We start from the raw sequence: 14757 nt of genomic DNA, 5'->3' as shown, positions 1-14757 counted from the left end.
TATTAGCAAAGGAGACAAGGCCCCTGATGTCAGGAAGCTGGCTGGGGCTCAGGGTGCTGGCCCTTCAGCCCTGGGGGCCTCTCAGCAAATAGTCCCTTGGAAACAGGGCAGGTGTCCCTGAGGAGGGGGTGGGCTGGGAGGGGCCTCACTCCCCCCACACGCTGGACCCTGGAGGAGCCCCTGTGTGAGCAGGACTGCAGCCCTGGCTGGCGGAACTGTCTTGGGCAGGTGACCTGGGCAATTCCATGGTCTCCAGGGTCCCTGCCACTCTGGCCACGTGTCCCTGTCACAGCCCTGAAACCTCTTGAGGCCCCTGTTTTCCTGTCTCAGTTCCAGTGCAGGCCCCTCCTCCATGAGAGTGTTGGCTCCAAGCCTGCATCCCTTCTGGGTCAGAAGACCCCTACTGGGCTGCCTCAGGGCCACTGGGACTCTGAAATCCTCCCTCTGCCGCCCACCCTCTGCCGTCATCTCCCCTCTGCCCCCGCAATCCCAGTCCCAGGAGCATTCTCAGGACTGTCTCCTCCCAGGGATCCTGCAGGGGCCTCCTCTTTCAGCTCCTGCCCTTGAAAGGGGGTGATCATCCGTCCATCCCCACCCCCTCCCTGGATGCCCTGAAAGGCCCCCATCAGCCTCAGACACAGCATCCTTGTTCATTTCCAATCCGTTCTTCCAGCTTGGAAGCTGCTAACCAGTCTCCCAGGCCAGGAAAATGCTCACTCAGGTAGGACTACTTTCTAGATTTTTCTGGCCTCTTACCTGGATGGCAGCTTTGAAGCTAAAAGAAATCAAACATGATGTCAGTTTATTCTGTGGTTCCTCATGACGCCACCCCAGAGTCATGCTGGGTGATGGTCTCCTTTCCCCAGTGGGGAAGAGTCACATGTGAAGGCAAAATTGAGGGGTGGAATTTAGAACACTTACTACTTCCCACGTGATCTTGTCCCCACAGCATTGCCCTTACCCCATGGCTCCTCCCTGTTCACCCCTGGAGCTGCCCTCCTCCAGGTGGGTCTGTCCCTCAGATGGCAGCTCCTTCTAGTGATGCTGCAGGGAGGAGAGGCCGGGACACGTGTGTCTGCAGCTTGCTATGGAAGGAGGCCGAGGACTGTGAGGTGGATCCTGGGTCTCCTACCCATGGACCCTGCTGACATGTGGGCTGTAGAGCAAAGTGCTCAAACCCACAGCTTTAGGTGTGTTTTCTGAGTTCCCTCTTCCTGGTCATCATGCCATCTTAGGTGAAGGCATTTGATTCCTTGAGCCTTAGTTTTCTCATCTATAAAATGGGGTTAGCAGTATAATCCACAGTCTCTTTTCTGAAACCCTTGGGTCAGATATCCTCCAGAATTCAGAATTTTTCAGTTTCAGACAAGTGACCTGGTGCATCTATTCTATATGACATGACATCCCACTGGGGTCTAGAAGTTCCTTGTAATCAAATACATTAATGTTTCTATAACTGCACTTTTGAGCACTCATAATACATAAAATAAATGAAGATCATAAATTGTCCCAGATCTGTTCAGGTCAAATTTTGCTACCAAATGAATTTTTAAAAATTCTTGTTCAGTTTTCAGAGGCTCGAAGGTTTGGGGTTGCAGATAAGGACCATCCTACGTTGCGTCTCTATAGATAATGGGATGCAGCACAAAGACATGAAAAAAATGTTCATGGTTGAGGCCTGACCCAACCCAACTGTGAGGTTTGGGATAAGACAAGTCTCCTGACAAGGCCAAGGGTGATGGGTGGAGAGAACGATTTGGAGTGGCTGTTCTGTTACCCAAGTGTCTGAGCCTTCCAACTCTACAGATCCTGAGCCTCAGCCCTCATGGGGCCCTGAGCCTTTTCCAGGCATCTGACTCAATCCACCTCCGGAACTGGATCTTTCTCTGGTGGGTCCTCAGGGAAGACCACTGCTGTACTGGTGACCGTGACCTGCTGGACCATCACAACACCATGTCCACCCAGTCGACATCCCCAAGTGGTGACGCCAAGTTCAATGTGTGCCGCTTCCTCCGCCTGCCGCAGCTCTGCTCCACCTGCGTGGCCTTCTCGCTTGTGGCCGACATGGGCACTCTGAGAGGGGCCATAGGTAACTGGTCCATGTCCTTCTGGTGTGTCTGTTTCGCCATGACCTTCCTCATTGCCTTAGTTGAGTGTTGCAGGCACCCGTCCAGCTTTCCTTTCTTCTGGTACAACATCTCTGTCACTTATGCCTGCTACGCTGCCCTCATCTGCCTCTCGGCCTCCATCATCTACTCCATCACCTATGTCCAGTTTATGCCTTATGGTCCTAACTGGGACCGGGCCATTGCCGCCACTGCTTTCTCCTGCATCGCATCTGTGCTGTATGTCATAGAAGTGGCCGGGATGAGGGCTTGGTATGAGCTCAAGGAGATCTTCTTCTATGTGCACACCGTGAGAGCCCTGCTGAAGGTGCTGGAGACCTTCGTGGCTGGTGTCATCTTTGCCTTCCTCAGCAACACCTCCCTGTACCTGCACCAGCCGGCCCTGGAGTGGTGTGTGGCCGTGTACTCCATCTGCTTCATCCTGGCAGCTGTGGTCCTCCTGCTGGGCCTGGCTGAATGGGAATACATGCTGCCTGGGCCCTTCTCCATTTTCCAGCTAGTGCTCAGCCTGCTCTCCGTCCTCCTCTATATCAGTGCTCTGGTCCTCTGGCCACTCTACCAGTTCAGTGAGGGGTTCGGTGGGCAGCCCCAGAGGTCCAGTGGTGGGGACTGTAGGGACGAGCTCACCTACGACATGTGCGCCTGGGACCAGCGCCTGGCTGTGGCTGTCCTGACAGCTGTCAACCTGCTGGTTTACGTGGCCGACCTGGGGTACTGGGCCGGCCAGGTCTCTGTAGGGACTGAGGACCAGCCCAGGGACTCCTGATCCTCTGCTCAGAGGAGGTATCTCACCGAGCCCTGACGTCCTCTGATGCCCTCTTCCTGGCCCCCTCTCTCCCTCCTCACATCCTTCCCCATGCATCTCACACTCTTTTCTTTTCCCTTCCCTCCTGCTGCTCTCTCTCCTTCCTGGTTTCCTTGGTTGTTCAATTTCTGTTTTGTCTCTTTCTCTTGCTTCTCTCATTTTGCCTTCATTTTCTGCTTTTTGGCCCTTTTCTGATTGTCCTTAGTTTTCTTGTCTCCTGTGTCCTGATCACCTCTCCCCTTTTTCCTTCTTCTGATCTATCAGGACCTGAGACTCCTTCCTTCTCTGCCCACAGCCTCCTCCCCCGTCCTAAGGTGCTGACTCCACAGCACACAGCCCTCTGTGCAGCTGTTCACACCCTGGGCCTCCGGAGGGGCCTCATTGCCAAAGCAAGTCTGTCCCTCTGGTATATGTGTGATGGGTTTGGGGATGGGGGTGGGTAGCTAGGCATTGGGTCCTCTTTCTTTGTGTATAGTATGTCTCTCATTTAAGTTAAAAAACAAGTCTCTGGAGGTCAGTAATTTCCAGTGGGTGGGAGTCTTGAAGCAGAGACCCTGGGTCCCTAGGCCCCAGCTGGTGGTTGGCCCCGTCTGACATTGGCTCCAGAATTTTTCTAAGCTTATTGAAAACCCACTGCCTACAGAAGCCATCTTAAAGGAAGCCAAGGCTGAATGCCTCCCCATCCCAACTACTCTCTGGGGAATCGAAGCAGGAGCTGCCGAAGAATGCCAGAGTCTTGAAGACAGCTGTCTGCAGTGTTGGTGAGGGGCAGCGATGTGGCCCTCCAGCTTCAGTGATCAAAAGAGCAGGTCCTGCCTCTGCAGGGAGAAGAGCATGGCCCTGCCAGCCTTAAAGCTGATGTCAGCCTGCCTGGGATCATTTGTTTTCTTTTTCTGGTCAGGAGGACAAAATTGACTGAATGGACCTGTTCTTAAAGGTGAAATTTCTTTTCTATTTTTCTGGGGAAGGTGGGTTGACTGAGTGGGGATTTCAGCTGCTGTAGTCAAGTGAATTGCAGTGCTTGCGTGTGTGTGTGCACACACATCAGTGGCTTTTTGCCACTGTGTTCTGCTTTTCTGAGACTTAGGCATAAAGTGACTTAAATAAATGTAGAAAAAAATATGTATGGTTTCTTTTAATTACCTGGAGTTTCCAATCCCCATCAGCCCCTGCTGTCAACCATAGAAATCTTGTCCTTTCTTCCACATCCACAATGTTCTTTTTTAAAAACCTAAAAGATAAAATAAACAAAATGAAAATGAAACCAACAAAATCCTAATTGCCGAAACTTGACTAGAAATCAGAAAGAGCCTAGGTGTTAAAGGGGCCCTGCCAGCCCTTGGACGCTGCTGTTGCTAAGTCACTTCAGTTGTGTCCAACTCTGTGTGACCCCATAGACGGCAGCCCACCAGGCTCCCCCATCCCTGGGATTCTCCAGGCAAGAACCCTGGAGTGGGTTGCCATTTCTTCTCCAATGCATGAAAGTGAAAAGTGAAAGGGAAGTTGCTCTTTGGATGCCTCTCTTTAAAGGTGTGTGCTTTGTGCATACTGACTGTGTGTGGCTGTGTGTGTGTGTGTCAGTGGGCATGCGTACATTAAGACCAGCAGCCCTTTAAATAACTGGCAAAGTCATCTCAAGCCTTCTTCCTCTCTTATTCTCAGCCACAAAGCCTCAGAGCCCAGCATCCTAGAGTCACCAGGGCCAGAGGAGCCAGGCAAGCAGAGCTCTGGGGGAGGGGAGGGGAAGGACCTCTGCTGCCCCTCACTCCTATACTGGGATGAAGTGTGTGATCTTCATGCAGAGGTGGGTTGGATGGAGGGGAAGGGCTCCCAGGAGGTGGTCCTCGTGGCAGGAAAAATCTTAAGAAGCAATAAAATAAAATTCGTATTTTAAGACAAGAAAATTTATTTGGCCAAATACATCTAAAGCTGGGTTAAAAGTTAAACAGGTTTCTTTTTTGCAGGACTTCTTAGGACTAAAAGAGATCTATAGCAGTAAGTGATTCCCAGACTTGTATAATCAGGGAACTGTTTTTTTTCCATGGAACATCGTGGACTAATATTCCATGGGATACTCTTTGGGAATCATCAGTTACATCCCCCTCCCCCTAGACTGGTTCAACAGCTTGACTGGAAAGGCTCTAACAACATCACCTCCCACAGTAGCCATCTTATTTTGCAGCAGCTTTCGTTCCTTAGGGGGTGCAAAGCCCACTTGCCCTGCTCTCTGGACTTGCACAGAGAATTTCAATCTCTGCTCAGCTGGAGAGTTCTCCGAAAAGTCCTCAAGAGTCCTTGGCTCTCCTCTGCTCACCTGCTGTAGACAGGATGTCTTTGCGTTGATTCAGGTGCTCATTCAGGGCAGGAATTGGGTTTTGCGGTGGGATCTGCAGTGCCTGGCACACAGTGAACACACAGTAAATAGTTGTTTAGAAGAGAAAGGCATAGAGCCTCCCTGGATGGCTCACACAACCACAACAGTGCCTCCATCTCCAGAACTTCCACATTCCTGGCTGCTTCCTTGTCAAGCCATGGCCTTCCCTAGGGTTTATTATTAGCAAAGGAGACAGGGCCCCTGATGTCAGGAAGCTGGCTGGGGCTCAGGGTGCTGGCCCTTCAGCCCTGGGGGCCTCTCAGCAAATAGTCCCTTGGAAACAGGGCAGCTGTCCCTGAGGAGGGGGCAGGCTGGGAGGGGCCTCACTCCCCCCCACACTGGACCCTGGAGGAGCCCCTGTGTGAGCAGGACTGCAGCCCTGGCTGGAGGGACTGTCTTGGGCGGTGACCTGGGCAATTCCGTGGTCTCCAGGGTCCCTGCAACTCTGGCCACGTGTCCCTGTCATAGCCTGAAACCCCTTCAGGCCCCTGTTCTCCTGTCTCAGTTCCAGTCCAGGCCCCTCCTCCATGGGAAGGTTGGCTCCATGCCTGCCTCCCTTCTGGGTCAGATGACCCCTACTGGGCTGCCTCAGGGCCACTGGGACTCTGGGATCCCGCCCCCCCCATCATCCCCACTCTGCCCCCCTGACCCCCACCCCTCTCCCAGGAGCATCCTCAGGGTTGTCTCCTCCTTGGGGTCCAGCAGGGGCCTCCTCTTCCAGCCCCTGCCCTTAAAAAGGGCCCAGTCATCTGTCCATCCCCATCTCCTCCCTGGATACCCTGAAAGCCTCCACCTCAGCCTCAGACACAGCATCCTTGTTCATTTCCAATCCGTTCTTCCAGCTTGGAAGCTGCTAACCAGTCTCCCAGGCCAGGAAAATCCTCACTCAGGTAGGACTACTTTCTAGATGTTTTTGGACTCTTATCTGGATGGCAGCTTTGAAGCTAAAAAATCAAACATGATGTCAATTTATTCTGTGGTTCCTCATGACGCCACCCTAGAGTCATCTAGGTTGGAGTCTCCCTGCCCCAGTGGGGAAGAGTCACATGTGAAGGCAAAATTGGGGGGTGGAATTTAGAACCCTCCCTACTTCCCATGTCATCTTGTCCCCACGGCCTTGCTCTCAACCCGTGGCTCCTCCCTGTTCACCCCTGAAGCTTCTCTCCTCAGAATGGGACTGTGCCCCTCAGATGGCAGGTCCTTCTAGTGATGCTGCAGGGAGGAGAGCCCGGGACACGTGTGTCTTCAGCTTGCTATGGGAGGAGGCCAAGGGCCTTGAAGGTGGGTCCTGGGTCTCAGAGCCCCAAGCTTTGGTCCTGGCCGCCTACCCATGGACTCTGCCGACATGTGGGCTGTAGAGCAAAGTGTTCAAACCCACAGCTTTAGCTGTGTTTTCTGAGTTCCCTCTTCCTGGTCATGCATGCCACCTAAGGTGAAGGCATGTGATTTCTTTAGCCTTAGTTTTCTCATCTATATAATGGGGTTAGCAGTATAATCCACAGTCTCTTTTCTGAAACCCTTGGGTCAGATATCCTCCAGAATTCAGAATTTTTCAGTTTCAGACAAGTGACCTGGTGCATCTATTCTATATGACATGACATCCCACTGGGGTCTAGAAGTCCCTTGTAATCAAATACATTAGTGTTTCTACAACTGCACTTTTGAACACTCATAATACATAAAATAAATGAAGATCATAAATTATCCCAGATCTGTTCGGGTCGAATTTGCTACCAAATGAATTTTTAAACATTCTTGTTCAGTTTTCAGAGGCTTGAAGGTTTGGGGTTGCAGATAAGGACCATCCTAGCTTGCGTCTCTATAGATAATGGCATGCAGCACAAAGAGATATAAAAAGTGTTCATGGTTGAGGCCTGACCCAGCCCAGCTGTGAGGTTTGGGATAAGACAAGTCTGTGACAAGGCCACGGGTGATGGGTGGGGAGAACCATTCTGGAGTGGCTGTGCTGTTACCTGAGTGTCTGAGCCATTGGTTCCAACTCCACAGATCCTGAGCCTCAGCCGTCACAGGGCCCTGAACCTTTTCCAGGCGTCTGACTTAATCCACCTCCGAAACTGGATCTTTCTCTTGTGGGTCCTCAGGGAAGACCACTGCTGTACTGGTGACCGTGACCTGCCTTACAGTCATGACACCATGTCCACCCGGCGGACATCCCCAAGCAGTGAAGGCATCCTCTGGGTGTTCTGGCTCCTCCGCCTGCCGCAGCTCTGCTCCACCTGCGTGGCCTTCTCGCTTGTGGCCGACATGGGCACTCTGAGAGGGGCCATAGGAAACTGGTCCATGTCCTTCTGGTGTGTCTGTTTCGCCATGACCTTCATCATTGCCTTAGTTGAGTGTTGCAGGCACCCGTCCAGCTTTCCTTTCCTCTGGTACAACATCTCCGTCACCTATGCCTGTTATGCTGCCCTCATTTGCCTCTCGGCCTCCATCATCTACTCCATCACCTATGTCCAGTTCGTGCCTTATGGTCCTTACAGGGACCGGGCCATCGCCGCCACTGCTTTCTCCTGCATCGCATCTGTGCTGTATGTCATAGAAGTGGCCGGGATATGGGACTGTTACGAGCTCAAGGAGATCTTCTTCTATGTGCACACCAGGCGATCCCTGTTGAAGGTGCTGGAGACCTTCGTAGCTGGTGTCATCTTTGCCTTCCTCAGCAACACCTCCCTGTACCTGCACCAGCCGGCCCTGGAGTGGTGTGTGGCCGTGTACTCCATCTGCTTCATCCCGGCAGCTGTGGTCCTCCTGCTGGACCTGGCTGAATGGAAATACATGCTGCCGGTCCCCTTCTCCATTTTCCAGCTAGTGCTCAGCCTGCTGTCTGTCCTCTTCTACATCAGTGCTCTGGTCCTCTGGCCGCTCTACCAGTTCAGCGAGGAGCTCGGCGGGCAGCCCCAGAGGCCCAGTGATGGGGACTGCAGGGACGAGCTCACCTACGACATGTGCGCCTGGGACCAGCGCCTGGCTGTGGCCGTCCTGACAGCCGCCAACCTGCTGGTTTACGTGGCCGACCTGGGGTACTGGGCCCGCCAGGTGTCTGTAGGGACTGAGGACCAGCCCAGGGACTCCTGATCCTCTGCTCACAGGAGGTATCCTCACCGAACTCTGACATCCTCTGATGCCTTCTTCCTGATCCCCTCTCTCCCTCCTCACATCCTTCCCCACGCATCTCGCTCTCTTTTCTGTTCCCTTCCCTCCTGCTGCTCTGTCTCCTTCCTGGTTTCCTTGGTTGTTCAATTTCTGTTTTGTCTCTTTCTCTTGCTTCTCTCATTTTGCCTTCATTTTCTGCTTTTTGGTCCTTTTCTGATCATCCTTAGTTTTCTTGTATCCTGTGTCCTGACCAACTCTCCCCATTTTCCTTCTTCTGATCCATCAGGACCTCAGACTCCTTCCTTCTCTGCCCACCACCTCCTAAGATGCTGACTCCATAGCACACAACCCTCTGTGCAGCTGTTCACACGCTGGGCCTCCGGAGGGGCCTCATTGCCAAAGCGTGTCTGTCCCCCTAGCAGTGCCTTACTGGTGTGGCTGGGAGAGTTTAGGGGGTGTGGGCAGGTAGGAAGGGATTGGGCTTTTTTTCTCCCAGTGGAGCAACTGTATAGTGCACCTCCCCTTTAAGTTAAAAAAAAACCTCTGAAGGTCAATAATCTCTAGTGGGTGAGATTCTTGCATGAGATACTCTGGGTTCCTGGGCCCCACTTAGTGCTCAGTCCTCCAAGAGATTGGCTCCAGAATTTTTGCAGGCTCACTAAACATCCGTCGCTTAGAGGGCATCTTAGAGGAAGTCAGAGGTAAATGCCTTCCATCCCAACTACTCTCTGGGGAATAAAAAAAAAAAAAAGCTGGTGAAGAACCCCAGGGTCTTAAAGACACCTGTCTGCAGTGTTTGTGAGGGGCAGCGATGTGGTCCCCCTGACTCAGTGATCAAAACAGCAGATTCTGCCTCTGCAGGGCGAAGAGCATGGACACTGCCAACCTGTCTGAATGTTTTGTTTTGTTTTTCCTTTTTTCCCTTCTGTTCTGTGGGCCAAAAATTACTGAGTGACTCTGTTTTTTAAGAGAAAGTGTCAAATTTTCTTGGGTGGGTGGTTTGTAGGGGGTGGGGGTTGCTGCTTCCATTGTGAAAGGAACTGTATTGCTGGGTGTGAGGGGACACATACGTGTGTTTTTCTGTGTTGGTTGCTTTTTGATGTTGCTTCCTGCTTCTCTGGGACTCAGGCATAATTTGCACTATATAAATGTGCACAATTTAAAAAGATTTTCTGGAGCCTCTTGTTCCTATCAACACTGCTGTCACTCATGCTGCTGCTAAGTAACTTTAGTCGTGTCCAACTCTGTGCAACCCCAAAGATGGCAGCCCACCAGGCTCCCCCATCCTTGGGATTCTCCAGGCAAGAACACTGGAGTGGGTTGCCATTTCCTTCTCCATTGTATGAAAGTGAAAAGTGAAAGTGAAGTCTCTCAGTCGTGTCCAACTCTTTGCGACCCCATGGACTGCAGCCTACCAGGCTCCTCTGTCCATGGGATTTTCCAGGCAAGAGTACTGGAGTGGGGTGCCATTGCCTTCTCTGCTGTCAATCATAGAGAATGGCTTTTTCTATTCTCCCACTTTCATAATAACTTTTTCAACCTCAATATAAACATGAAAGAAAAGAAAAAAAGCAAAACAAAACAAAATCCACATACTGTACTTGCTGCAAATTTGCCTAGAGCTCAGAGGAGTCCCAATCAATTCCCACCCTCACCCAAACATAAGTCTCTGGGAGCCCCTCCCACTGGCTCCCCACCCAGGCCTGGACTAGAGCCTGGGGGTGTGGCCCAGCCTGTGCCACTAGATGTTGGGCCCCACCCCAGTGCCCAGTATCCTGTCCCCTAGCTCTTAAAGGGGCCGTGACAGCATCTGGATGCCTCGCTATAAAGGTGTGTGCTTGTGTGCATGTTCAGTGCACTGTGTGTACATGTGTGTGTGCCCCTGTGCTTCCCTGCATTGAGATCAGCAGGCCTTTACAGTAACCGGTGGCTGTGAAGGTCCCACAAGTCTCCTGTTGTCAATTACAAAGCCTCAGAGCCCAGTATCCTAGGGTCACCAGGACCAGAGAGGCTGGCAAGCAGAGCTGTGGGGGAGGGGAGGGGAAAGACCCCCTCTGCTGCCCCTCACTCCTGAGTGGGATGAAGCATGTGATCTTCACCCATTGGTAGTGGGGTGGAGGGGGAGGGCTCCCAGAAGTTCATCCTAATGCAGGCAAATCTTAAGAGGGAATGAAATAAAATTCTTATTTTAAGGCAAGAGAAGAAAAATTTGCAAATAAAATGTTTCTCTGCCCATTTGGGCCTCTTCCTTCCTTGCTAGTGTGCATTGTGCGTTAATCTGACCTCCTAAAGAGCAGAAATATCTGCTCCACCATAGAGATGAATTTTTCTAGCCGAAGCCATGGAACTTCTTAGAAGATAACACTGCTTACTTACTTACGACCTTACTGGGGTCACTAGATGTATTACTTGTGTTCTGCCCATTTTACAAGATTCTTGTTTCTTGAGTCAATGATGAAAAAAATAAGATAACTAGGCTACTTGAAGCCGCTTGCAATGCAGGAGACCCTGGTTTGATTCCTATGGCGGGAAGATCCCCTGGAGAAGGGATAGGCTATCCACACCAGTACTCTTGGAGCAGATTTATGCAGATCGCACATACGGCAACTAGGACCCAGCCTAGCCACATACATAAATAAAAATATATGCTTTTGAAAAAGAGAAACAAGTGATTAGCCACTGGAGTCACTGATCTACAATCCACCCTGGAAGGAATTCAGAGTGAAAATCAGGATAAAGTACTTTGTGATCTGGGACAAGTGTGAGAGCCAGACCTCAGAGAGTTAGATATTTTCAGGAGAATTTTTATATGAGCCCAGTTTCTTGCATCTTCCAATATTTGGAAAAGCACTAAAACCATTACCCAAGATATCTGGTCCTCATGAAGAGCGGTAACCTATACCAAGCTGTGGGTCCCCAAATCACATACATCCTGCCCTCCTTACTTACCAGGACAGGTCTCAGAGGTTCCTGAGAGACTGTCTCCCCAGATATACTCATCCGGTTGGCTCCAATAAAACTTTATTTCTTTCTTAAGTTGACTATTGATTAATTTTTCATTGACAAACACATTGATACACCCAAGTTTTTGCACAGGAATATCATATTCTTATATTTCCTGAATCAAATGGAACACAGCCCTGGGATCTCACTTCCCAGGAGAATGGAAATGCCTCTGTGCTTTAATAAAAGAATCGCCCAGGGTGGGCTCACCTGAGGGGCTCACTGTCCAAGCCTCATGGTTCATGAAGGCGGCTGTTCCATCCCCCCTGCTGGGGGGTTAAGTGTCATTTGTCACAATTCCAAGGCTGGTCCAGTCCCTCACTGTGGATCTCAAAAGAGAGTGTAAAGGTCCTCTGCTTAGTCCAACCCTCTCGTCATAGAGGAGGACCAGCTGGACCCCAGGTAGGGGCAGGGCTTGTCCAGAGTCAGCCTGCGTGTGGCAGAGTCAGAGTCAGGACCAGGTGTCCTGTCCCCAGGCAGGCTGTCTGTCCACAGCCCCACGCTGCCTGTGACAAATGTGGCAGCAGCATCCTCCAGGCTGGGATTCTGCCCCATCCACCCTCATTCTGCATAAACCTGCTCCGTCCCCCTGAGGAGGGCACTCACTGCTGCTGAGTCAGTTTCCTCATCTGCTAGATGGGGGAGGGGTGCCAGAGACCCCTGGTCCTTCCCAACGCCGCCTTTCCCTGATCTTTTCTGCTGGGAGTACAAAGGGACTGATCTGAAATAGTAGAAGAGGAAATGGAAACCCAGAGTGAGAAAGAGGTAGATTGGGGTCCACAGTCACATGTGGTCCTGCCTCCAGTCAAGTGGCCCCAGAGCCCTGGTCTGGTCTCCCTGGAGATGAACCATGAGTTGGATGGAGAGCAGAGCCCAAGAGATCTGGTTTCTGGTTTCAGTTCTGCCACAGGATAACTCATGAGCATGGATGAGTCTCATCACTGATCTGAGCTCCAGTTTCCCGTTTATAAAATAGTAAAATGAGGCTAAAATCATGGTTTTTAAGCTGTCCTCTGGAGACCTTGGTTTCTAGTGAGATGGTGGGGTTGCAAGTAGGGTGTTGGCCCACCCCGCATTTTCTCGAACCAGAGCAATCTGGCTTGAATCAAACTCCCACTCAAGATCTCATTTGAAAATAAGATTGGAAAGATTGGAAGTGATTCATATGCTCATCTTTAGGATGGTGGTTAATAAACTATTGTGTAGACAGAAGAAGGAATACTAAACAGTATGAAAAAATGAGGATGCTCTCAAATAATGATAAGGAAATATCTCCAGTATATACAGAGTAAAAACAGTAAGATGTATAGTATGCTATTTTAAAATGTATAATAGGGAGAGAAATACAAATAAAAATTAAGATATCTATATAATTGGTTTGCTTCAAGAAACACAGAAAGGACCCCCATGAGTTCAGTGGAGCAGATGCCTGCTCTTAATCAGGAAGAGGAATGGAAGAGAGAGTAGATGGAGCCACAGGTAGAAGTGAGGTTTCTCAATATATGGCTTTTAAAAGAATATTTTTATTTTGAACCATGTAAATATATTACCTTTCCAAGAAAATAAAATTTAAGTTTGAAAACTATACCAACTGGAGAAGAAGGGTCAGGGGAGGGATAGTTGGCAGATGGTTTCCATGTTCCCTGCAATTCTGATGGACAGTTTGGGGGAGGAGCTGAGAGATGCCCACACAAGCCTGTCTCCAAAGGCAGAGGGAAGGGAGGTGCCTTGGGTCCAAGGGCTGGAGAGGGGGAGCTGTGGCCCCCAAGCTTACCTGCTATGACCAGGACTCCCCCAGTCCTTTAGCACACACAGTTGATGGAGAAGCCCCATGGTGCCCAAGCCTCAGGCCCTACCCTTGCTCCCTGCCTGGCCTGGGCTCTCTGTCTCCCGAGGCAGTGGCCAGAGGCTCCCTCCTCAGCCGGCCAGCCAGAGCCTCCTCCAGGCAGCGTGACTCCAGCTGACGCCCCCACTCCCCAAGACTGTGGCTTGAGCCGCATCCAGATCAGAGCCCGGGGCACAGATGTTCCCATTCTCTGGCTCTGGAGCAGCTTCTTGGAATAATCATGGAGCTAGCCTTCCCTAATTTACCTTTGAGTGGAGAGAAGAGGATTTCTTCTCTCCGGGGCATCAGGTACCTGGTTATCTGCCCTGGGAACCAGTGCAGGATGCCAATCCTGGTCCTTGTCTGTGCGTTTGTCTTCTGTCTCAAGGTGGGTGTAGGGAGGCAGATGAGCTGAGGAGAAGGCAGTGTCTAAGGTCTCCACGCTCTCTCTGGCATTTTCTGGCTGGCTGGTCAACAGGAAGTGGTCTGGCTGAGATGAGGGCACTGCTGCAGGACCTCTGCTTGGGGCATTGCAGTTAGACCAGGACACACAGGAGCCCGGAGATTATTCCTGGACCCAAGAGAAGAGGGAAGGGGCTCAGCCTTTCCTGAGGTTCTAGTACCTGCTGAGTTTTTCAGGAAGCCAGACTTGAACTCCAGGCTCTGACGAGGAGCAACTGTGTAACCTTGAGCAAAAGATATAATGTAGTTTTGGGGCCTCAGTTCAACATCTATAAAATGGGGATGACAATAAATATATCTCTGAAGATGAAATAGAAATAAGTCACCTAGTCAGAGTGCTGTTGCTGCAGAAATGGCTACTCCATTCCTCCTGGGTCTAAGGTACAATGCCAAATCCAGGGAGAGTTTAAGATCTTGAACCAAGTACCTAGGCTCAAACCCCAGCTCTGCCACTTCCTATCTGTGTGATCTTGGCCAGTTGACCTTTCTGTGCCTGTGAAAATGGGGACACAGAGCACATAGTTCAGGGGCTGCTGGGAGGAACAAATGCATCCACAGCAGAGCTCAACCTGCAGTGAGCACAACACGTGTGACCTCTTGTAACTGTTGTGTCCACAGCAGCCCCGCTGCAGCGCAAGTCCTCAGGGCCCTTTGTCAGCTGACAGAACCTGTGAGCTGTAATCTGAGGTCTCTTTTGGAGCCAGGCTGGGCTGGTGAGATTCTTTTCTGAATCTGCTTCTCACCAGGGGTTGGGAGTTGATGATGGGAGCTCTGTTCAAGCCTACCTCCTCACCCCCAGTCCAACCAGCATCTGTTTCCATAAATCCCTCCAGTGCTTTGTCTGGAAGAAGAGTGAGCTTCCTCAGGCAACAAAGTTCTCAGAAACCATCCATCTGGGCAGCTCACAGAGTGGGGCTCCCTCTGGGCATCCTCCCCTCCCTACATTGACCCTGACAAACCTTAGGACAGATGACACCCTCTCAGCACTACAGCCAAGGGAAGGCACTCCCCTTGTCCCAGCTGCAGCCCGCCTGCCCCTCGGGCTCCCAGC

At 51.2% G+C, this 14757-nt stretch overlaps 2 protein-coding genes across 2 annotated transcripts; both read left to right on the top strand.

The window, feature by feature from the left end:
• The first annotated feature begins 1953 nt into the window (after positions 1–1953).
• Positions 1954–2892, top strand: LOC139178319 (myeloid-associated differentiation marker-like). Its single transcript, XM_070775928.1, has one exon. It carries the CDS (start codon positions 1954–1956, stop codon positions 2890–2892), a length of 939 nt encoding a protein of 312 aa, XP_070632029.1.
• A 4567-nt stretch (positions 2893–7459) lies between these two features.
• On the top strand, positions 7460–8398 carry LOC139178318 (myeloid-associated differentiation marker-like). The gene has a single exon (XM_070775927.1). It carries the CDS (start codon positions 7460–7462, stop codon positions 8396–8398), a length of 939 nt encoding a protein of 312 aa, XP_070632028.1.
• Positions 8399–14757: the final 6359 nt, after the last annotated feature.

Source organism: Bos indicus, chromosome 21, assembly GCF_029378745.1.
Source record: "Bos indicus isolate NIAB-ARS_2022 breed Sahiwal x Tharparkar chromosome 21, NIAB-ARS_B.indTharparkar_mat_pri_1.0, whole genome shotgun sequence".
Taxonomy (NCBI): Eukaryota; Metazoa; Chordata; class Mammalia; order Artiodactyla; family Bovidae; genus Bos; species Bos indicus.
This window is presented reverse-complemented; position numbering and strand designations above follow the sequence as displayed.

Bases quoted from the DNA above. Each gene is read 5' to 3' on its own strand.
- LOC139178319 (XM_070775928.1), top strand. From the start codon at position 1,954: ATGTCCACCCAGTCGACATCCCCAAGTGGTGACGCCAAGTTCAATGTG.
- LOC139178318 (XM_070775927.1), top strand. From the start codon at position 7,460: ATGTCCACCCGGCGGACATCCCCAAGCAGTGAAGGCATCCTCTGGGTG.